Here is a 25,965-nt window from a genome sequence, read left to right on the forward strand (position 1 = left end):
TATTCCACGCACTAACTGTTTAATACTCTCAACGATATCTTTTTTTTCGTATCCTTATTCATCGAGTCGTCTGAGGCTTAATTATGTATTTACGGTACTTGCTTGTTCGAATCTTTTGTTACCTCGAAATAAAGGACGATCCTGTAGAACATTACAAAGATTAACATTCGGATGAAATCCGATCAAGCGAATAATCCGTAAGCAATTTTATAGCGAGGGAAACATTGACAAAGAGCAAAGAGGAAGCGACGCAAAGGGAAACGATAGGAGATAATACCGTTACGGGATGTCGATCCAGGCGGGCCACTGAATCAGAAAGGTGCACCGTACATTCGCAAATGAGGCCAAACACGCGCATCCGCCGCGTTTTGATGCAGCTTAATCGAATCGTCCCACCAATAACGAAGAGATGCCGGAGTTGCCCGTGTGCACCATAGTTGGCTAGGTGTTGTGGACACTAATCCATAGGGACCAATTCGATTTACGCGTTCGGGCATCTCCGAAATTGTACCATAAACGCGAACGATTACCGATCACACACGGGTACCACCAGGTTCGATAGTGGAGCTTCGTGTGGTTCTTTGAACTTTGCTTGTGAAACTGGGTTAATTATAGCTGAAAGGAAGCAGGATGTAATGAGGATGAAAATAAATGTCGCGTTGTGTGTTATTGTTTGCGAGTTTCTGAATATTCTCGAGATTAGGTGCCATACTGATGAACAAGTTTTCTCATTCTTTTTGTTATCGAACAGAGAGCAATGTGCACGTGGCGAAAAAATTTCTAAATTCTTTGATACGACTAAAAAAATCCGATATTATATAAATGGAATGTGGAATCTGTAATGTAAGGGATCACGCATATATCAATTTGCAGTATATAAAATCTATAAAGACGTTTTCCTCCTGAGAGGAGGTCGACGACGCGACGCGTCAAACGCCATGGAGAAATCAAAAGAAGGAGCGTCCTTTTATATCTCAACCGGATAACGACGGAATGATCGAGAAATCGAAAAGAGCTACGAGAAGACAATTGGGAATAAGAAAGACGATGGTTGATGCTATCGAGTGATTCAGAGCACCGAAAACGGGAGGAATTCGAAATGATGCAAACATTGGCCTAAGGGCGTTGTCGGAATATGAAATCACGATGAACAAACTTTAATATCCAAATGTAGATCACGGAATGTCAGTATTGGCCGCAGGAAAAGACAAGAAAGCGGTTGGAACGTCTTTTGTGTTCCGTCAGAAGCGTTACGAAAACGTTTCGCGTTATTGCTTCTCTACATATATATGTACCTACTGGCAAACTGCTAGTTATTCGGGATATGCGCGGATCGATCTCTTATCTTAGAACGATAGAAGTCGCGTTGCCTGCGCATTTCCAATTCTTTCCAATTTATATGTCGCAAAATCGTACAAGCATAAATTTAAAAACCTGTTTTATTGTATTCTTTTGTATTTTTGTACTTATATACATAGAGAAAGAAGCTATAAATATTACGAGAATACAACAGTTATCTATTTTATTAGTTACACGTCACAATTTTGAACATTTAGCACAATTAGCGTAATAATTAGACTACTGACTTTTACGCAAATTCATAGTTCTATGAATACAACATTCTGCGTTTGTGAATAATTTCACAAAATGGAATGTTCAGGGTGAAAATGGTGGATCGTGTCGCAAAATGCAAATATTAGCTGGCAAATTTTGCAAGTATTTCGGACGCAGGTGCCCAGGTGAACTGGTCGGCATTAACTATATTAGCTGGCAGACATAACATGAATTATGGAAGAGGATTTATCCCCTTTCCCTCTAGCAGACAGCAACTTTGATGGCTTCAAGTATCGACGTTACGGTAGCCGTAACAGCTTATAATCGCCTATTACCAATACTGACGCACGGTATTAGACAAATTAACCTTAAACAAACTAGTGGACAATTTGCTCTGTGAGCTTTGAATGCGTTCTTCGTAGATTATATATCCTCACGTTTGCATATCGACATTACGACATACTCTTCTCATACTTAATAATTCAACGATCTGTCGTTCCTACTACTTTAATGTTTTATACAAATATTTTGTTTCATAACGTGGCAGTTCATATAAACGTTGTTTTTTTCTCGTCGCATATAACAAAATCCACTGCTCCTTCGCGTTAGCGACCGCTCGGAACAGGAGATAAATGAGCAGCAACCGTATTATCATCGAAACACCAGGGCATGACGTGGATCAAAAATTAAACGATCCCAGCATCGTCGTTTCGTTAGGTCGGACACTTTGACGGGAAACGAGGAAAGCAGGAAAATAGCCAGCGCGTGCGTTGAATTATTCAGGGATGAGCCAACGACACACGCAGCTCGCGTAGGAGAACCCGAGCGCGCCATCCTATTTGTATCGTTGATCGGTGAATATTTAGCGACGATATTTATCCGAATCATGATCTCGTATTTCGTTCCAGTGTGTCACGTTCACATGGCTACGTTCGATCGTTCAATCGACTGAATCAAAATCAATATTCCTCGCAACAAATTCTCGTGACGCGTTGCTGCGGTCCCTGTTCGATCTGACGAATACAAAGTTTTGTTTGCACCGCTTTGATACGTGCAAGAAACTTGCTCGATCATTGCTCACAAACTTGCACACTTCTGAACGGCAAGCGAGATATTTTGAGCTTGTGTATTGTTTTATCGATGGATGAACACCATGTACGATGGCAAGAGTTGATAGCAACAGATTGAAGATTGGATATACGAAAGTTGATGTGAGCAGATACCAAAAGTCTCGATCACATTGGTCGTTTACCTACCTAGATTCAAGTGATTTAAGTTAATGGATCAAATTAGTTCCAATGAAACTTGAAACTAAATAGTATAAACTGTGCAACTGTAAATACACATAGCGTCAGGGAATTTAGAGAACGCAGACACTGGGCGATTATTCGCATCTCCTGTGCCATTGCATCATTAATTAATCGTATTCATTACGCTTCATGCCTGTGGGAATTCGGTGTGCGTCGCCGAAATCGAAGTGCCACGCATTCATACATACTGTTTTAGAACATTTGCTATATCAGTACGGTGAAACCGTATTCAAACTCACGGAAAATTAATCTAAATGCTGATTATCCGACGTGCAACGATAATTAACGCAACAAAAGGAAATTAACGTTATCATAAACGTTATGTGGGTAGGGTTCGCTTACAAGCCTTTGTTTCAGAAGGTTATCTGTTTGAAAAAAAATTTTCCACCGAGCATCAGAATTATAATAATAAAATATTGGAAACATATAAAGTATTAAAATGCGATAACAAACGATACCTGTCCAATCGTCCAACGAACAAAAATTCTGTTCTACTCGCATTTCGCAAATCACTCGTTAACACACGACACATATCTCGTTCAATTTTATACTGGCACGCCTCGTCGAATTTATTTCGTGGTCAACGATGCTTCCGCTGTAACGAGACATTAAAATTTCCCAGCCGATATTATTGTGGAGCAGCGGTGATACAGCGATGTTAAATATTTAATTTATTTTTCGAACTCGCAAATTTACGTCGGTATTCTTCGGACAATATACGTACGTACCTCGAAACGAAAAATTGCCATTCGCCATTCGAGCATCGTGCTTCGGCCTAATTCCCATACGTTCGACGTCCGGAGAAAAGGAAACGACCCTTCGGGGGTTGGTAGAGGATGAACGAAACTATCAGCCACACGAATGGCTGGAAATTAGGACTAGCAGTTTTTCGGCTATTTATTGCTCGGCCTTTGAAGTTATTCGAAAGCTTTCAGGAAGTTACTGTACCGCTCTCTTTTGGGTTCACGGTACAGAGGTAGATTTTGAGATTTGTCGGCGATTCGGTCAGTTCTATTCTCAGTCCTCGTGTGTTCAAATTGTAATGTGCACGAATTTCATTTCTTTCGATGTTTTATTGCATTTAAATGAAAAATTCTGATGCTCAATGTCGGAATGAATAAAACGATGAAAAAAGGAGCAGAAAGTTTAAAAAGCTGATTTCATAAAAATTGTTTTCCGTAGCTACTGAATGTAGCGGGGTTGTAAATTTCCATTCTCTGTTCCGATAATCCTCCGAATCTGAATACTGATCCTTATGTCATTATACCGACAAGAGACCATTTTAATAATCATTTAATAAACTGCTTTCAATCGAGATTCTATACCGGATTCGGTACAATTAAACGTAAAGAAAACCGAGGCGGATAACGGTGCTCAGAGTCGCGATACTTACAAGCGTCTCCAATTTCGAAGTTGTTCGAGAAGATATAAAGTTCAAATGGCGATTTCAGTCGTAAATCTTCGATTGGATCGTCGAGGTCTGCGGCGAAATCCACTGTAAATCGCGAAAGTTTCTTCTTAATCGCTGAAAGGCAGTTCGCGAAAGTTACCGCTTACAACATCCCTTCGATTTCCACCACCTCTCCCGGCCGATCCCCTCAACTCCCTGTTTCTAACTGTTCGTCCTTAAAAGTCTTAACATCGTTCGAATGTAATACAGACGTCGAATTTTCCAGAACTGAGGAACTTGCTCGCGATCTTGGCGCGATAAAAAGTTTGTTATCGAGCCGATTGTTTCGACGTTTGATGGCTTTGGTTAAAAATGACGACGAAAGCGCCCACAAGTAGCACGTTTAAATTTCCCATCGTTGGAAATTTCTCACGATCCAAAGAAACGGAATATTTGATGGAATAGATTTTATTTTTCCTAATAGATTATATGCTTTCTTTCTTATGAAATTATTGATTTTATACATGGCGTAGACAGTACCATTTGCAGTGTACAATAACTTTTCTATTACACGTATCATACAACGGAGCAATTCTTTTGCTTTTTTTTTTTTTTAAGCGAAGTTGAAACAAATTTTACAGTTCGCACGATGCTTAGGAAACGTTTCATTTGTAAACCCAGTTTATTAAGCGGGAAGCAAAAAAATTACAGAAAATGCTTCGTTTGAGGTTCAGACGTACCGAGAAGAAAAGTAGACATCATGCTCTCCGGATGAATTTCGTCAAAGCTGGACCCTTAAAAGGTTAATCCTTCTACGCTCCCTACGTCCGCCATTTCTTGCTCATTAATTCAAAAGAATCTTTCGAAACTTATCCGCAAAAGACCCGCGAAACGTTCAAAGATCGGAAACAAAAGGAAAAAAAGAAGTCGCTACTCGGCTTTCAGCGAGTCTCTTTGATTTATTTCCAGCTTAGGCATCCAATCCCCCTTAACGTGTTGAGTTTTCTCGCTTCGGCGTCGAGTGACATTCCGGCTTCCGCCATTATTCCGTCGGAGGATCGTCTCTAGAGGGAGCGAGTTACGGACACGAGTTCACATGAATTTCCGCTCGTTAGCAAGCACACAAAGAGGAGACACAAACGCGTGCAGAAGAGATCCGTCACCCTCCCTTCATCCTCGGCTTTTTTTCCTCTCTTCTGTGTAAAAATCGTCTTCAAGGGTCCTTGAAACGTTGAAGAGTACCGCGTGACACGATCAAAGAATACGTACTGATTAAAGTATACTCTTCCGGAGAAGCGTTCGCGCGAAGCTATCGCACTGAGGGTAAACTCGTCGAAGTTAAACCGCTTTAACGGCTGTCGTGTACGTCCCGTGTGTTCTATTTAACATTATTTTAACTCTTGAAGAATTAAAAAAAAAGGAGGAAGTTTTTAGATTGACAAAATTTTACTTTGTATGCAGGCTGGACTTGCTGGTCGATCGAATAACAAAATTCTTCCAGTGCACGAAGTTTGTACTCTTAGTGAAGTGCTGGACTAGAAATGTCCAAAATGTCTCACACGCGATGAAGTTCCAGAATCTTTTTCAATCTCCGACCAGCACCGGCTGTAAATCTTAAATCACGCTCGAACATTATTCAACCATAGAACTCGTGCGACGTGCACAACCGATTGCGCGCTTCCCACCATGTCGTCCCCTCGAATTCAGACAATTTTAAAACTTTATAGAGAAGAGAAATTTCTCAGGACGCAGCTTTCCACGAATACAGGCGTCAAATGACCAAAGCTCGAGTAACTACGAGATACGAGATAAAAAACGACAAAACGACATGTCGATAATTGACGTTCATCGCAGATGCAGGAAAGATTCAGAGAGGAAGAAAACCAGTTTTTGTCCTACGCTGATTTTTAAAAAATTCTCGCAGTGGTAAGAATCTTTTCCAGTTGCTACAAAGAAAGAAGCAGGCAGAAGGACAATAACTCAGGTGACATTCTCGACAATTTGTCTTAATAGTAAATATAACTATTTGCACATTTTTTCTCAACTAAAAGCACATTTACACTTCCATAGTACTACTCTTTGACTTACAGCACAGACGAGTACAAGACAAAGCAAGTATTTCGTCTGTGGTAGTGGAGACGCGTGTTTTAGTTGAGGAAAAACTTTGCACTTCCAGGGAACGTCGCTTCTTTCCGTTGGAAAGTTACGAAACGGCTTTTAATCAATTTGTCGAGGAAATCGCGTTTGTACCGTGTTTCAAATTTATGGATCAGCGTACGAAAAGAAAGATCGTGGTTAAAAGAATTGTTCGATGGAAATTATTAACAACCCGTGATTGCTGGCGCCATCTACAGCCGGTAAGAAAAGCAGAAAGAAGTAATTTGCGTTTGGCCGTAAAAGCAGCGATCTGTAAAGAGTTGAATTACTGAGAAAATTAATTATTTATCTAGGAGCACTATTATAGCGTATTTACTAACAATGAAATTTAGCAGAGAAAAAGTTAAACATTTTTGTTCAAGTTAATGTAATTATTACATACTACTAGATTACAATTACATTAGAAAAGTATCTTAATTTCTGTTAGACTGCTTTTCATAAAATGTTTATTACGACCGCTACCTAAAAAATTTACATTTAGCAAATTTGGAAAGTTAGATTTTCAAATTTTAATTCTAACGTAACTTCTTGAAAAGACTCCTTCTCACGTGTGGAAGTCTTCTTTTACTTGCAGTCTAAAAATCAGTATGAAATATTTATAAAGAAGAAGATCGAACGCCAGACACTAATAATAAATAAGCTGAATTCCGTTCCATTTGAATGCTTGTTTATTTCTACAACGATGAAAATTTAAGATTTCTCAAAACTTTACACCAAGACACGTATCTCTGTATATTTCTTTTCCAATGTTGAATGTAATTTTCTTCGATTCTCCGTTGACCTCTAACTCTTCGAAACTTTATATCTCGCGTATTTTCTCTCCTCTTTCTCTCGAGGGAAGCTTAAAAAATATTTCCTACTCGCGGTAACATTCCTTTTCTATTATTTCTAAGTAAACTGGGCTTACTCTGAAATCGCTAGAAAACATTTTCACTCTGTGTGTCCAATGGAAAAGAAACAATTAAAATATTGAATTCATTAATAATATTAAAATTAATATTATATAGACTCGATGAAATTTTATTTATTTTATGTAAAAACAGAAGGTAACATTATCTATTACATTCCATTGCATTTATTTAAGCCGATGCAGAAAAATTTCCCTTCAATTCTTCTGCATCGGCTATTTTCGTCGTTCAGAAATCGATCGAGACGAAACAATATCCTGCACTGATCTCTTCTTTTTCTCTCTTCAAATTCTTTTCTGTATCTCTGCCATGAGACGCGTTACCTTTCCGAATTGACGATCGTTCGTGATCAAAGTGATTGACCCTGCAGAATCGGTGCCGGTGGCCACGAAATTCGTCGACCCGTTTTTACATTCCGAAAGAGTCCGACTAAATTACGAGTTTCATAATTCATCGAGTGGTACATCGATTTGAAAGCTCTCCGGTCGGTGCACATAAGCGAGAAAAAGAGAAGGAAGGAAGGATCGACAGACAGAGACTCGTCTTCGCTTCGGGGCGAATCCAGCCTCGAGTGGCTGGAAGCTTCGAATTGCGGGCAGGATGTGTCCGTTCGAGCTAGATGCTTGCTCTTCCGATAAAGATATTAAGTAACGAACTGGATCGACGAACGGGACTGCTCGTTTTTCCAACATTTTCCTTGCCTTTTCCTCGCTCTGACACGACAACACAGATATTTCTTCAGTTGATGGCGCTTCCAGGTTATTAGGAAGCTTAGACAGACGTGACGTCTTTTTAATGCTAATGCCGTTGATGGAACAACGAGGAACGGGTTAACGCAGTTACGTTATTCAAAATAGTGTAACAAAACAAATAGAATATGATATTTTTATTGAAAAATAATTATTTCGATAAAAATTTTATCGAAATTTGTAGGATTATCGAGATGTTGTGATAGAATCCTTTAAAACTCACAAGGTTCTTAAATATCAGAAAAAAATCCACTTTGAAAGCAAACAAAAATTTTCTTTCGGAGATCCAACAAAGGTTCGTACGTCCCGTGCACGCTATAAACTTGTATTGCAGTTCGTTACCCTAAACATACTCATACCTCGCGTCTCGCCCTAACCTATGCCAAAAGCACTTGCTCTATCAGAAACCATCGTTCCGCGTATCGTCGATTGGCTGTGCCAACCTAGAACACCGATAGAACCCTCGAAAACAGAAATTGGAGGACCAAGGAACGAGTTTATCGACTAGAGCACGGAAGAATGCTTATCTCGTTATTCAAATATCGTCATGGAGCTCGCGTGTATCAAATATCTGCTCCGCTCTCGCGTTACCACGCCGCGACTTCTACCACCCCCTCTGTTCCACCTCCGATAAAAGACTTCTCGCCGAGGCAGAAGGCCGTTCCTCCCGCCAAGTCGAAGTTCTGTTTCCGCCGTATCCCCAGGACACTTCCTATATTTCCTCACTGTATTTCTGGCTCACTGTTCCTATTCCCCCACCCCCAATCCCCAGTTGTTCGCCCCGTAAATTGCGACAGAGCAGAAGATACGGCCGGGGGCCTTATCTCACCTGACGCGACTCCCAACTTTTTCTAGAATTTCCCGAGCACCGCCTCTGTTTGGATCAAACGAGATGGCTCGGCGTCCACTCGAGGATCGGTGCTCCAGGTGAGCTAGGTCGTTGAACCGTTCTGTTAATAGCGAAGGATATATCGATTAGAGAACAGTTATATATGGGTGCTAGTAAGCTTGGTAACGGTATGATTTACTTCAATATCGTTTACGCCAACACAAAATCAAGCATGATGCTCCGTCAGTCTATATGCACGCAGTCATCATTCGTCAGTAACTCCTCTTGTCACAACGGCTCTCTTTCACGCCGACCACACTCCTTGACAACGCTGACAACATCACCCCCAACGAGGACAACACTTTCCGACCACGCTGGTGTGATGCCAATCCACATCTAAGGCCAGATGTGTGCAGGTCCTCATCGCGTACCCTTGATAACCCCAAGAACTCACCATAAACTTAAACTTTCAGTTTATTAACCCTGTAAGTGTTATCGGTTTATGGATGGTCCTTGGAATAGTCCTTAGGTTTATTGCACGTTCTTACAAATTACGCAGAAAGCGGGTAGTTACCTAATAAGAAAAACGAATATTTGTCTAACGGAAAAGCTGGTTTTTCCCATGAACAATGTCACCTGCGAGCTACGTTGGTAGGAGGCTTCCTCCTCCTATCTTCATTTATTAACGTGGGCTATAACCAATTGGCATTGCGGATCGTCACCCTCACTTTTCCTAACGAAAAGTGTGAACAACGAATCCGCGTTGTTAGTTCAAAGGGCACACCCACACCGTGCTTTCCTCCGTAATAATACGAGAACACCTCTGGACTGAAAGTAAAACCTCCAATCAGTCAACATCTCTCAGATCAGTCTGTAAACTGTGCTTATTAAGTTGTGTTATTCAGCAAAGTTCGATAGAAAAAGAAGATAGTAGTTGTGTTACGGCTCAACCTTCTTGTCTTTAAATCCTAAGTCTTAATTTTACGTGACACTGGCAATACTGAAAGCTCCCCAACTCACTCACGGCTACCTTTTATGCCCGGCACGCACATGTCCCATGGTTAAATAGACCTTCTTATTTATTTCAATTTATTTTCAATTTACTTACGCATTACATGTATTGATAAAGTTACACAAATTTTACTTTTTAATAGAAAATGAAATAGATATATTATGTATTAAGTAAATATATTATAAAATATTTGTAGAGTAGAAAATAAAAGCTATCGAGAGCATGCAATTTGTACCAAATATCATCAGCTATGTTAGTACTGAAGTTAACAATGTACAACGGTGTGCAGAAGTTTTCATTGAATAAATAGCGATATTTCAGAGAATTTTAGCTAACATTGTATAGAAATGTTTATTGTTCGACTATACAGTAGACTGTTGTAAAGAAATTTCTAATGTATGCTTCATAGCTCGTAAACCAGGAGCTCGCACGGAGAATCCGCACTCCGGCGTACAAGTTTCCAACGCGTCACTCATTTTTACGACCGACTTCGCGATGTCGAGATCGCATTTCCCTTTTCTCCTTTCGGTTTTTTCTGCCGCGGTGGCATACTGTATCGCACCGCTGTTTTATATCCCCGCGTTTGCATTTCACGCTGCGCGAAGCGTGTCGATCCAATCTCCAGTTGTTCGAACAAGTACCACAACAAGCAATACGCAACTATATACGTTGCGCCCGTTCATTACCGTCCACCTGAGTTTTCCCTATGATCGTTCGATACGTCTACGAGGTTTCCTTCATAGATTACCATCGCTTTTATTTTCCTTCCTCGATGGTAAAAGAAATTCGAACGTTTTAATTTTAAGGGATTTTAATTAGAACAAAGATAAAAGATAAGAATTTGAAATAACCAGTCATTTCAATCGCTTTATTGCGTAGTAAATTTAGCATTAAATTTTACTTGAGCCTCGCTCAAAAAGCATCGACGTGTACAGGCTCGTTCGAAAATAAAGAGAACCAGCTGCAAGTCATTAATTACTCTGTCCTTGGTTCAATGATCATAATGCAACGAATAATCACTTCACCGACGTTTAATTACAAAATCGTACCTCGATGTGGTTGTAACAAAAAAAAAAAAAAAAAAGAGAAAGAAAAGCGACGTAACGTACCTACGTAATTACTAATTAACAAGTGCTAATTAAACGTGAACAAAGGGGCCGGCAAAATATACTCCAATAAATGCGGTATTATGTACTCTGGAAGAAAAGTGACATAACAAAGGTTGATAAGTTGCGCATAACATAACTGAAATTGATGTGTCTTTACTAACTTTTAATTGCCTGATCGGAGAAGTTTCTGGTTAAGAGACGACCCAATTGACGGGTTACAATGAAACGAGGAATAGAACGCTAGTCATTTGGAAGCTCGATTAAACTTGGCCATGTTTAGAACGAGTTTATGCCATGAATTTTACAGACAGGCAACCGATCGAACGCGTAAACGTCTGCTTTCATCGATATTTTTAGCTCACGGAGGAACGTTCGATGTTTTTGCACGATAACTTTCCACTGAAAGCGAAGTTTAACATTGCCGGTTCTTTTTCACCGCAAGTCAGAAGTTTGTTTGCAATTTTCTGTCAACGGAGACAGCCAATTTTCCTTCAGTTCGATCGAATATTCGGCCTGGTCTTTGGTTTCTTGTACATGTGTGTTCATCGTGTACATGTATACTTTTCTTTCATTTTTCTTTCGTTTCTCTTCCCACTAATTCGATATCTAGCCGAAATATCGAGAAGTATAAATGCACCTCACGCGAAAATTTATCGCCGCGACATTAAATAATGAAAATAAAAAAGAAATTGTCGGATGAAAATTTCCCGCAACTAGCGCAATCTCTATTTTCTATTAATTACTCCATTAATTGCAAATCCTTGCGCAACACGAAGTAGATATTCCCTTTAGGTATGACGAGCAATTAACGAACGCAGGTTGCAGCGTTTCCAGCTGAAAATTTACGCGAGCCACGACTACCGAATGTTTCGCCTCTGAATCAATTTCAATTAAACGTTTGACGATTCGAGTTGATGTCAGTTTTCAGGTCGCAATTCTAATTAATTTCCGTCCGCGTTACGGACCGACTAATGGGGCTATTGACGCAAGAATAACGCGTTCGTAACTACTATTAAAAAATGGAAACAATCGAAATAATCGAAGTGAAATAACTCGTTAAAAATGAAATAATCTGAGTGATAAGATCAACGATTAGACGCGATTGTTTAATTTCCCTGTTTTCATTGTTCCTCGTTACAATGTAGCCACGAAATTAATATAAAGTTTAGTTACCTGCAGAGCTCCCAATTAGTTCCAGTGTCATACATGTAGGCCACTGACCTAGAAAATCTCTATACCTCTGCCACATTTTCACAATAGGGTGCCAGAAATATCAGTTTAGACGTCGCCCCGCTTCCTACGGGTACTGTGTACACATCTATAGGATTTCAGAATAAATTTCTAAAAATTGACAATCACTTAACGGTACTTATTCAGACACTAAAATTCTTAATAATATCTTTTCAAATTTATGGTAACGGAGTTGAAAATATTTTTAACTCGATCCAACTTGCGCGATACCACTCAAAATGTATCCCAACATTTACTTACTTTTAGCCATAAGATAAAAGTTAACGCTTCCAAAGGAAAAGTCGTTCTTAATCAGCGTCTCGACTTCGTTAGCCGGTTGCCTCAACAAGTTTGATTAAATTTTATTCAGTGACCCTTTTCGCTCGGCCAAGAGTCCCGAGAATTTTGGTGGCATCGCGAAACATTCAACTAGACTCGTACTTAAAATGTAAAATCTTCGTCTCAAACTTCCATAATTCCTGTTTTGAGTTCCAGAGCACGTTGTTGTCGAGTTTTCCCTTCGCTGAACTGTCCTCCTTGCCGTGCGAAACGATTTATAACCATCGTTCGCCAAAGCAAATAAGTGACTGAACATCTTTCCTAGAGACACGCAAATATAAATGAAATTTCCGATTGGAAAACTTTTCCATGATTCATTATTATTGCAGATGGTTTTATAACGAATTCTACGCAATGCCGATAGTACACCGACACAGTGAAAAACACGATCTTTAAATTCTAACTTAAATCGCGATAACTTCAACGTTTTTATTTTTTTAAGTCTTCCTTTTTACCCTTAAACTCTTTGCCTCAGTTTCAAGCAAAGGCAAGGCAAAAGGTAAGTGAGCCGTTAGTCGTGTGCGTTTCAACGGTACGAAATTGATCCTGAAAATTGATCATCAGGATAGTCTATCGGCCGCGTCGTGAAAATTGCGCACGAAATTGATGCTTGTCGAAAATAAATAAATTTGTTTTCGTTTTAACCGAGATTGCTATTGATGGTGTACTTTAAAAAGATGTTCCATTCTGACTTGGAGATTCGACGTTTTGCCATTTTTCAATTTATTTAGAGAATAAGAACCTTAATCTCCCATCATCTCGGATTGTCGCATTTAACATTGTTAAACTTAGCATTGTTATGGTTAACACTGCTGCGTAAGATACTGCAGTTCTCAGGTGTAAGCCATGTGCAAGAAAAAAAGGTTGACATTGCTTCAGTTAATGTTAACTTCAGTATCGAAGGACACACTGATATTGGTATCAATACTGGTATTAGTATTTTATCTATTATATTTATATTACAGGATATATACTTCAATAGTTATCTGGATTAAGCATTTCACGTTTCTCTCGATGAATATCTACCATAAGTCGCTAAAGTTATAGATCCTTTTGTATTCCACTCTGTATTCCGCTCTCCAGCACGCGTGTGTTTTTAAAACGCATTGAAATGGTTCCGTTCTGTCGGCGAAACAACAACAGCAGCAGACGAAGAACACGCTGCAGGACAGTGGCCAGCTGAGCGTGTTCTTCCGGTTTACATGCGGCCAAGACACGCGACAGGCTCGATGGCCTCTTCAGTGACGATTCTGTCCTCAGTCATGAATAATGCTCTGCATCCGGCGACTGTAGGAGACGGTCCGTGGTCGCGTTCAAAGACGATGAAACAACGTTCTCTAGGCCCGGAAACGAAATTTTGGGACGACGAGAGTTGCGAAATTTCGCGTGAACCGCAATGTCAGCCAACAAGAATGCGTCTAATGGGCGTATAGGGCTGATTGTGGCGGAAGGGAAGTGGAATGAGATGTGGATGCGAAGTGGATGAGATGGAGAGTGGTGGAAATTGATCTCGGTGAATAATGAAGCTGAAAGTGTGAGAGTTTGAAAAAGAAAAAAAGAACGATGATGTGGATGCTTGATATGGCTTGGTCAGTGACAGGGTATCTTGTTAAACTGATTTTCGAGTGATCTTCGTGTGCTTGTGCGAGATGTTCTCTCACGGGGAATATGATGTGGTTTGCTGGTGACGATGGAAAGGCGTTGTAAGAGTTTTACTGATTCTGCGAGTAAGAGTGGAACTTGCACCGCTAAATAATCAAGGAATTAATCATTTTCTAATACAAATTTCAATTAATTCGGTAGCATCTTGTATAAAAAGCAAAGCATTTTTTAATACTAGGTAAATACTAAAACCACCACTAGACGTTATATCTCTGAAACAACGCACAAAGTATATAACTGTCTTCTAAGATAAACGGAATAGTTAATGAACCTTCTGCAACATTCAACAGGCGAATCTCAGCATACGCGTTAAGGTATCTTCTAATTAGCGTTCGCTAATTAACCGGTGATGCAGTACACACGCAACGATCTACTCAGCTGCCAAAGAATAAGATGGTGGCGGAGGATGACGATGATGTTGCGTCAGAACGAGCATAGGCCCCGTTATTTTGTGGATTCGCGTTACACTCGCGAAAACTCTCGATCGAATGCGCTTTATCGTTGCGTAATTTCGCAAACGCAAGCTCTCCGCGCATTAATTTGATTAGTTATGGCAACAATAACCATAATACGAATCCGAATACAAAGATAACCAATAATTACGGAACCATAGAAGGGGTTGTTTCCCTTAATCACTTTCTTGCCTCCGAGTCTGCGAGCCCTCTAATTTCTCGCAGGTAGTTCATTACAGATATCCTTATCTTCGTTCGCCGGACTATGTACGCGGCTATGACTCAGAGACGATGATGGATGGATGGATGGAGCGCGGTGAAATCTTTGAAATTAATTTAGTATCAGCCGGAACTCGTTTCGAAGACCAATATATGATAGGTGAAAGATATAATAGGTGGATGAAGCAGAGTGAAATCTTTGGAATCGGTCTAAAGTCTGAAGAAATTTCTTTCGTATGTCTAAACAAATATCGCGTCGTTCGATAAATTCGTACTAATTTTCGTGACGATAGATTTGAGAATTGACGATCGATAGATTCACGAGAAACTCGTAAAAGCAAGAAAGCTATAAAAGTGGCGTCTGGTGGACGTTAACGCGAGTAGAATTTCAGCGATTCCCACGCAAAGACTTTTCAGAGTGAAATTGATACGCGATACGTGTTTTTCGTTTCGATACCTATGGGAGTAATTTCGTGTCGCTGGAAGCCGCAGCAAAAAGGCCGATCTCTATTAATAAAATTTATTAGACGAGCACGTCCCACGAGACGAATATCGACCCAAATCATCCAACTTTTCTGTCGTGTATTGAAAACCGCTTTATCGCGTGCTATAGCATCGCAAGTTCCCCTGGCAGTTGGCAAGAAAAAGTTGCTTCTGTCATTAGCCTCCATCAGGAGAACGTGGACACGCGAAACTTCCCTTTTCTTCTTCTCCTTCTCCTTTAGCTCGGTTTTTTCTCTCTTGCGTTCACAATGTTATGCGCAACACACGAAACGCGTCCGTTAGCTAGAAACGACGACGTTTTGCCTCGTTTCCTTCTCGTTTTCACGGCTCCGTGTGTCAACCAACCGATACGTGTGCCATTTCTCAGCTTGCCTGTTCGCGATGACAAGATGTCGCGCGCGATTCTGCTCGAAAATGACGCGAGGAAGGCGTCCAAGATGGTTGCGATGTTAGATCGTGGAGAAAACTGATGACTATTTTAGGGATGTTCGTCGGGGAAGCACAAGTTTTGAGAATGAAACGATTTTTTAGTAACATGATACTAAAATTCCTCGTTACACCGATTCTTGTGAATACCAGACTGTGATTTTTAGTTCATAGAATAACAATAAAGAAGACCTCTCTTTCGCTTAATAGAATTATCCGTTTAAATTATATTTGCATGGTTTTTTACGGTGGCGTAATGTTAATTTTCACATCGTTCCAATTTATTCTGCGTTCGTGAGTACACATTTAGTCATCGCGACGGATGATTCATTAACACGCGAGCAAGTATGCAATAATAGTGTTCCAGCAACGATTTCGCCGTGTCTTATGCATGATTTCGTTGATTCGAATACTAAATGCCGAGCACCACTCTCTATAAAGCTGTTGTTCAAACAAACTCTTAACGAAACGTCGCGCGTCATTTAATTATCGAAAACTTTATCACGATGCTTTTAACAGTCGTTGTAAATTTACTTCTTTAGACTTTCTTGTAATGGCAGAATTACAAGGATGAGTGCCAGCCATTTTGTTACATGGATATTAAATGATTTCATGAAACTTATACGTATTACTAACTATTCTGTAACATAATGATAATTGAATTTATTTCCTAAATTTTTTTTTATTATATAAATTTAACGTTAGCGTTAACATTGTATGAATATTAATACCCAACTCCGTTTAAGGAGATCAAGGCAATGAAATCTCATGAAACATAGTTGCGCGCGAATGCAAACCACATTCTCATAAGAAGTATCGGTATGTCGCGAACTGTGAGAGCTACGTTTGTCATTGATCGCGTAATTCATGCTTACTGACGGTTTGTTCTGCAATTACGTGAAACTTTTTACTACTATCTATTTCTTTTTAGCGACGAACTTATAGCCAGACTTAAACACAGCGTGGCATAAAATTTTCATTCTCTAAGTTTCACGATTATTGACCATGAGACTAGACGTAGCAAGTTTTATGATACATTTATAACGCCAACTTTATCGTTTGACGTCAACGCAGATTGTCTCGTGTAGACGATATATTATTTCAATATTCCATTGACGTAAGAATATTTAACGCTTAGCGTATTAAAATATTTAGATTGAATCTGATAATTTCATATAAAACTTAATTACTTTTTTTTGTATATTTATGATTGTTCTGCGTTCATGTAGTCTGAACGAAAATACATATTGGAAAATTTTATGGATAATTGCCAATTAATAAAATGGATAATAACTAATTACTAATCGGTGATCAATTAGTAAAGTAAAGTAGGACAATTTTGATGCAAATCGCATTTCGTTAAAAGGAACGTAGAGCGATTTTCCGGGTACGAACGCTTCGCAAGATAAAAGCTAGAAATCTGTGACTGCACGATGTGAAGTATACGCTGGCGCCAGTGATCCGATATAATAGAGACGCGTGTGTATGATCCTTAATTAGCATAGAAATTGATGAATACGTGAAAAATGGTGTATCTCGGGGATTTGGTCGCCATTATGGAGGAACGTGACTTTGACAGGGACGCCATCGACGCGGACTCTCTCGAGTCCGAGGTAATGGAACTTATTTGCTCGTATCTAGATGATAGGGAAGAAACGTACACTGTATGATGTTCAAATTTTGAAACGTACAATTCTCTTCATCAAATATACACATTGTTCTAAATATTTTATTACTTACAAAAGTTGTATGCGGTTGTAGGAAAAATATAACACGATGACTCTTCTTGCACGATTAGCCCCGCGTTCTCTCTTTGCGTCTTCTATTTTCTTTCAGCGTTACATACTAATTGATCTACGCGACGTAAAATTGTAAGAATTGTTACCGTAATACGAATCAATAATATAATCTAACGACTTGTCACTTACGTTAATTCTCCAAGTTCGTAAAGTATACTTGAATACGTAACTTCGCAAAACATTGACAACACGCTTATCACATGCGTTATTGCAGGCTATACAATTGTCAACGGGTCCAAAACAGTTGGATCTCAGTAACGGGGGCCTGTCAAGGATTCCCGACAGTGCTATAGCGTTCCCAGCGATAGAAGAGCTAATACTGAGCCAAAATCAACTTACGAACACGAAGAACAATATGATGCTACTGCACAGGTATGACGTAAACATTCTGTACGGAAACTAATTTTGCTAATGCTGCTGTTGAAATCAATTATTGCTGTTTCCTATCCTGCATTCTGTCAACTATATCGTAAAGTAATATATAACGAATAATGAATATCGAATGAATAATAATGAATACATAATACATAATAGCGTGTTTTATAAATCTACTATTATTAATAAATTTCCATTCATATCAAGTGTCCGATTCATTAATGATAAAGTTACTCGGAAAGTAATACAATCGATGAAACGAATAGTTTATTGATATCGCTAGAGGGGTTAAGTTGATTGAGTTTCTTTTTATAACGAAGGTTCCCGAAACTTCATATCCTCCATCTGGAGTGCAACGAGCTGAGGAGAATACCACGGGAATTACTGGAGCTTACAGGGTTGACCTACCTCAATCTCTCAGACAACAAAATCGAGAAAATTCCGGCCGACATAAGCCAGCTTATCAAGTATGTAGAGTCAATTTTACAAGATTTATCGCTTTAGGAAACATGTTACGAGAGATATGCGATCCCTTGCGCAATGTTTCCTTGCTAGCTAATTATTTTTTCATATATCGGAATAGTTAATAAAAAATTATTCAGAGTCGATCGAACGATTAGAAAGAAATGGCTGGTTACCAGGATTACGAAGAAATGAGGAATAATTCGACGGCAGAAGTAAAATGATAGTACCGAATTTTTGCTCATAATTTTCTTATATTTCACATAATTCTTAGTTATAAAAGCGTAACGATATTCGTGAATTATTAGCGAAGTTTGTACGTTATTCATAGAGCAGGGAGCAAAGTAAACTACTTATTACGGAAATTTTGTTATGCTATGAAACATTATCGTTATCGTCAATTTTTAATTGAACGTTTCTAGGTAATTTAGTATACCTTTTCGCATTAAACTTTTTATTATCTTATGAAACACTGTTAATTTCAAATTGAACATTTCCTGGCAATTTAACTTCCATCTTACGTATCTATAGTAGGTCAGTTACTATTAATCGATAAATTAATATTACTATCGTCGTGAACATTTTGACCGCGTCCTTATTAATTTAACGATAGGAGCAATTGGAAGAGTATGACACTAAAACTTGTAGATATTTATATAAAAAGTGGTACGGAACATTTCCACGGTTTCAAGGGATTACTGTGTAATATTCTAAAAATCGTTGGAATTGGTAAAATTGATTTCTCATGGAACCGATATATATCAGATCTATCAATAAATGCTGAACAGCGTGAAAGAAACTAAGAAATATGAGGTTTCTCGAATCACGATTTGACGTGGAATAGCATGGCTGGGGCATTGAAGGATATTCAACGGAGAGAACGTTTCTGCAAAGAAATGTTTTCAATCATACAAAAGAATCGTAATTTTAAGATGTCTGTGACGTCTCCTTTTCATATCAGCCGTGATTGAAGAGTCACTTATCAAACGTAAAATTTTACCCGAAGAATATCTTACAAAAAAGAAGAGAATTGTAAATTCTAAGTTCAAGAAAAATCTTCCATTTTTTATCAGGAATATGAAAGATCATTTAATCTTATAGCAATTAGCGAAAATCACACCAAGAATTTGACGCTTTAATGACCTTTTTCATATCTCAAGACTTAAGTGGAAGATGCTTACGACGATATCCGTAGTGTTTGGATTCGTTTAAAAACTTCATCTTCGTCAGCTTTCATCGAAAAGGAGAAAAAGAAGGAAAGATAAATCAACGCTAGATAATTGTTCTAGCCTCGACAAAACTATATCGAAAAATTTTTTGTTTTCGAATAAATGAAAATGTTCATTGATACACAGAAATGTTAATTTTCAAAGTCTTAAAATATTTAAACAGTTTTAATTCTAAACATCTTTCTATCATCGAACAGGAATAGATAACGTGATGTGCATGTGCGATTATTAGCGTAAACATTTAAACGATGGAAACTGTAAATTCATAGTGATCCATTCTGGAAATTCATAGTGAGATACGATAATTCGTTGGATATGTACGCGAGTTGTTCAATTTCCAGAGACGATCGAACTTTATCGTGTCAAAGATCTGTCGATAAATCAACGCAGCTTCCGCGCCATGATAACAGAAAGTTATTCGTTAATTAATCGAACTAATCGCCGTGTCGGGTATATGTATACATATATATATATTTGTTGATTTCCTTGCATCCGGAAAGCCCTTACCTAGTCGACGGTGTGCTAATTAAGATAAATTGCCTAACCCCATGGATAATTAAAGCTGGAATCGAATAGAAACCGATATCACGATCTGCGCTTCAAACCTCGTTAGTTCCAGTGAAATATAGAAATTTCTAACAAAGACCACAGAAATTGAACTACTTTTTTTATTATTAATTACAGTATCTAATTGACCTTAATTTATTAATTCTTAAGAATCTTTTTTCTTTTTTTGTTTTACTACGTAATGACTTTATTACTTTAGTTCTTCTTTTTTTCCTTCAACTTCGAGAAATTCTTTACAATTTGTCCAGTAAGAACATTCGATAATTTAATTCCATCGTACTAATTCGGTTTTAGAAAGAAGCATGTGACAGCTTTTTCTAGACATTGAAAAAGCATTTGATAATAAAATATGGTACGAAGGCCTGTTATACAAAATCAAGCAAAAATTTCCAACATCCTAGCATAATCTCGTAAAATCATGCCTCGAGGACTGATCATTCTTCGTCAAAAATCAAAACTCCATCTCAGATGTTTACAATATCGTTGCTGGACTTCCACAGGGCAGTGTGTTAGACCTTGTACTATGTACATTATACTGCATTAAAATTTAATTTTCCATTTTCACGTCCATGTATTCATGTTTGTTGAAAGTTGAAGAGAAAAACACTTGTCGGGAAAAGAAGATCTAGACTCAGTTCCAAGAAGAAGAACTATAATTTTGCATTATAAGCTAAAGATACGATCCTTCTTGTTATTCTAGTCTAATTATTCGACAGTCCTATTAATTTATATCGTGTATAATTCCTAAGAGACAAAAACACACGTTAAATTGCACGTGTAACATGCACGAACTTGTCTACACGGCGTTGTTTTAGTTACGAAAGTCGCGTGTAGCAGAAGGTTGCATTTAGAAATTGAAACTTTGCTAGTTAAGTTTGTTACGCAAGGCTATTACAGACACGTAAAATCGCAAATCGCTACGTTTACATGGATAAGGTCACGGTGATTCCTTATATAGTCTGAATCAAATTTTTGATTGTGGAGAAATAATTTGTATAATTCCATATTTCATATTTACATAGTTCAAAGCGAAACGATTTAACAAAAATATTACATTAACGTACCTACGATTGAAACTTGCGAAATGTTGCATTGTATTCTGTAAAATGGTACGTAGGTTTACGCTTACTCGCCTTTCGTGTGCTAAATTTTACAAGATTGAAATTCAGGGTAGCGGTATAATTATCCGCCTCCAGATTTACACTTTAATCGATTTGCAGTAACGGTACTTGCATCTGTCTAAAATATATAATTTAACGTTGAATTAATAATCGGAAGAATCACGTACTATTTATTTGTGGAATTAGCAGACTATGAAAGTAAGTTGCTCGTGAAAAGGCAATAATACATTTTACTGTTTACTGTATATGATATCACTTTTAGCAATTTTGTGACGACACATTACGGTTGATAGTATAAATATCGTAAATATATTTAGTATGCACTGGCATAACGGCTCATCAATTGGCAATTACACACGGTTGAATCGAATATCATTCCACGTGCCGTTCTTTACACGCAAAATTCGCGCCAAATCTCGTTCGTGCCAAGCAAAGATAAACGCGGGGACGCGTAGGTGGGTTAATAAATCGCGCGAAGCGTCTCATCCGACTAGCCGATCGCGAGGGGCACGTGTAATTAAGTCGGAGATTACGTAAAGTTTCTCGAAAAGTGCTTTCCACTGGCCGGAAACAAGGATGCCAAACGTTTGCCAGAAAGAGGAACTACGGTGTGAGCACGAGCCCACTAACACATATCCCCGTGCCTTCTACCAAACACACACGTCGTTCAACTGTGATAGAGAGAAAGAGAAAAAATGAAACACGTATAAGAATGCATTTGCACGAGAGAGAATGGCAAAAGCTAAAGCCAACTTGGTCGGTGGGATGGAGTTGGGCAACACGCCCAGAAGTCGTACATCGGTGTGCAGTGGTGCAGAAACAACGAAGGAAGAAGAGCCGTGCCGCGAATTAATGCGAAACTTTCCAATAATCAGCTGGCGGCCACGGAGGGCCGTATTTGCTTCTGGGTTAGTTGAAATGTGATATGGAATATGGGAATTTGTGGCATGGTGAAGCAATTGCGATGCTGAATTCAGAGAGTTAATCGCAAAAATATTGAAAAATTTTTTTTTCCTTTTTTTTGTTAATGCGGTTTTAATCTCCTTGAAGAGATCATTCTGCAATATTGAAAATTAATGAAGGAAAAATTAATGTATCTTCTTTGAACATTTTAAACTGTAAATTAATTAATATAAATAAAACTTTGACACGGCTGTCGAATTTTTCATTAAGACAAATTATATAAATGTAAATTATAGATAATAATTGTACGTTGCAAAACTCGAATTTTATATTCGTACTGTACACGTGCTATTAATTAAAGATCGTGATGGCGATTCCCCTTTCTGACCTTGCATTTATGCCATTTTAACTTCCTCCCTCTTGTAATCCTATGATTTCTAGCTAAATTACTGCAGGATACGAAGAGGAGAACGAAATATAGAGAAATTATTTATGTAGTTATGTAAACGAGATTGTATGGATGAATCATATAATACGTAAGGATATAATGTAACTGTTCAAATATATTAAACAAATTATTCCGTTTAAATGATATATAAATTTATTAACGACATCAATCAATCTTCCTAAAAACAATCAAACTTGTTGAAAGCTTAAACGTCTGCTTCAAATTACATTCAACGTTATTTAATAGTAAATTAGTTTTTCCTACTCTTTATTAAGGAAGTATATTGCGTTGTAATCAATAATAGTTCACTTGGTGCTATTATTTTCAAAGTATAAAAAATAATAACTATTCACTACATCCCACTCAATGTTCAGGAAGTTCTATGCTCAGGTGAATTTTAAAAAGTTTCCAACCGTGTTAGGTATTTCTTGTTAGTAGCACGAGGAACCATTCCATTCACCGTAATTAACAACGCTAATTATTAATCGCTTGTTACTACAACAACTCAATAGAAAATGGCAGCAATCTGATACAAAATTCAAACCGAAATTGGAACGGTATTTGACAGATTAATTTATAGTTCTACTTCAACAAAAGATTAAATTTAATTAAATTTCAAACTAATATCAGAGTTAGCACAATCAAATTTGTTAACAACACACTCTTAGAGATATTGAAGGATTAAATTGATTATTACGTTACATACTTTTTACGGAATGTGAATGAACTCTTTCATTATTTATAAGTGAAAGAGCAGGTTCCTTATCCGCATTTTAAACTGTACATGAAGCATTATGTAAAATGAATGCGTGCCGCTATGTTCTTCATTCCATGGTAATCATAAATTATAAAAAAAAAATTGTCATTTTGTACTCTATAAAAGAAAATCATAAGGCACTTTTTAAATTACATAAATAATTCATAAAAGAAAATAAAGAGAGATTTTCATTTTGAGTTCAACGGTTTCTAAAACTTAGAAAATATTTTTTCTTCCTACTTGCCATTACATTAACTCGTTATTCATACGATAACAGTATACAGTTTACATTATACAGTTAAAAAATATCATTTAACTATATAACACCTAGATGAACACAGCAACACAAACATTTTGCCTATTTAAGTAAATATGAAAATACAATCATAAAAAAGACGACCAACTGCTTTTTCTCAGCCTTTTTTACTAAAACAAAAGAATAATTTAAAATATTAAATAGAGTCTCGAGTCCCCTATAAACTGCATGCATAAGTAAATCTTTAAAAAGTAGCTTCTCTTAGTTGTTTTATTGTGTAGCAGGATAGCAACGATGCAATTCATTTTCTTTTTGTGAAATGGATATTGGTGCTTTCTATACTGGAAGAAAAATTTTATTATTAGAAATTTCCCTTCCTTATATCCTCAAGATGTTTCTTTTCTTAACTGTTATACCCACCTATATTATCTAGAAAAAGTCGTTTAATCTTCGTTTCCTTTCCGACGATCATCTATTTCATAAAAATTGCCGCTAATAAATGTTTGTGCTGCCGTGATGGTGAAGAAGCGCAAGACTTTAAGAAACATACAATTACGTATTACACGTATGGTCAGAAAAGTAGGCAAAAGAAGAAAACAAGACAAAAGAAAAAGAAGTGACCGAAAGGACCAACAACCTGCTCGCCTCCCCGAAGGGAAGAGCCGTTTAAAATATTCAACGCGGTCTCTGGGAGGCCGTAGTAACGAGAAGATCTTAAAGAAGAATCTACGTAACGGCTTGAAGTTTCTCAACTCGAAGAGAACAAGAGCCCTTCGCGAGAAGCGCAATTTAAAAGCTCCTTATCACTGAATTTCTTTTCCCTGAACGAGCCACACTCGTGGAACAATGCAGCCAGCCAAACAGTGGAACCGTGCAATTACTTCCCGATCAGACGGTGCGATCAGAAAGAGCGCACCATCCCTCGTTACTCGAGTCCATGTATAAGCAAAGATAAAGATTTAGTTCCTTTATTTATTTAATTGAATATCTCTTGTCAAAATGTTAACGATCATAATTTGCATATACACAGTCACTCTTAAGAAAGCGTACATTTCGATTGATTTGTGTTAATCCTTCTATATAAATTAAATAGAAGATTCGTATTGGTTATAGCTGGTCCTAATTTTAGCGAAATACACGATTCGTTATTAATCATTTTTAAATATTATTACTAGAATTAATCTTATCCACAGCTTAGGACTACGTTATTAAAGCTTAATGTTCTCAATAAAGCTGTACGATCTGTATCTTTCCTTCGAAATTTATTCAAAAACGAAACAATTTTATCGTGAATAAAGCAAAGTTCTCGAAGAAGTTCCCAACTTCTGTATAACGTAAACAGACCGACAACGTATACACTTCCTTGCAACCCCGTTAACCATCGACCAATCGTTGGCTGTTGGTACAGTCAGGCTAGAATACAAGGAATCAACATAAACCAGCTTACACCACTAACAAAAGCTAATATCTCCTTTCTGTTACGTCAGAGTGGTCAGCCAAGCCATCCTTGGTCTCCTCCCTCTTTCTTCCTCGACACAGGATCTAACTTGGATACGCTTCGACTAGCCACGGACTTCTTAGTACCCCGAAGAACTCGCGCGAGCGTGCACCAGCTTGTAACTTCGCAAACCTATCGTATCCTAAACTACTGACAGCTTGCCGAGTGACATTTGCAGAGACTGCGTGGAAGAAACTGTTCAACTATTTAGCAGAAGGGCGTTCGAGTGTGAAGCTGCAACGGATGTTCGAAATACTCTACGAGAGAGTGGTACTACGTTGGAGGAAGTGCTGTGCGGTGGTTTTATTGGGAGAATATTGAGTAACTTACATGCTACAACTCCGTTGAAGAATTTCGTTGAAGAATTGTTCGAGATATTTAAGGCTCTGTCAGTTATTATTTTGAAGAAATTAGTAGATATCATTACATGGTATTTTGGAACAAGCAAAGGGGTATTATAATAATTAATCGTGAATGATTTTGGATGATTCTGGTGATATTGGACACTTTGAAATCTCCAATTTCCAAAATTTCCACAATATACATTTTTAAGAAAAATCTTAAAGGATTTGAAGAATTCTATTGGAAGATTGCTTGGAATATGCTTTGAGACATTCTTCGAGAGCAGCTGTATTATGTTGAAGAAATTGTAGAACATCGTAAAACAAGTGAAAAGAGTATCGAGTTCATGATCTCCAAG

At 38.0% G+C, this 25,965-nt stretch overlaps 1 protein-coding gene and 1 long non-coding RNA gene across 4 annotated transcripts in view; one reads left to right on the plus strand and one right to left on the minus strand.

The window, feature by feature from the left end:
- LOC126916974 (PH domain leucine-rich repeat-containing protein phosphatase 2) overlaps positions 1–25,965 on the plus strand; it is an 83,690-nt gene that overhangs the window by 49,270 nt on the left and 8,455 nt on the right. For all 3 annotated transcript variants that reach the window (XR_007710835.1, XM_050723348.1, XM_050723347.1), the window contains exons 6-7: positions 17,864–18,021; positions 18,345–18,491. Coding sequence is in view for 2 of the 3 variants with exons in the window: in XM_050723348.1 (XP_050579305.1) it covers positions 17,864–18,021; positions 18,345–18,491 (305 nt within the window). In the remaining variant the exon portion in view is untranslated. The remainder of the gene's footprint in view (positions 1–17,863; positions 18,022–18,344; positions 18,492–25,965) is intronic.
- On the minus strand, positions 17,311–17,923 carry LOC126916975 (uncharacterized). The gene is made up of 3 exons (XR_007710836.1): positions 17,779–17,923; positions 17,591–17,704; positions 17,311–17,487 (listed from the first exon to the last, which is right to left on the minus strand). It is a non-coding gene; the product is annotated as an uncharacterized LOC126916975 (long non-coding RNA).

The sequence above is a fragment of the Bombus affinis genome, chromosome 5 (genome assembly GCF_024516045.1).
Source record: "Bombus affinis isolate iyBomAffi1 chromosome 5, iyBomAffi1.2, whole genome shotgun sequence".
Lineage (NCBI taxonomy): Eukaryota > Metazoa > Arthropoda > Insecta > Hymenoptera > Apidae > Bombus > Bombus affinis.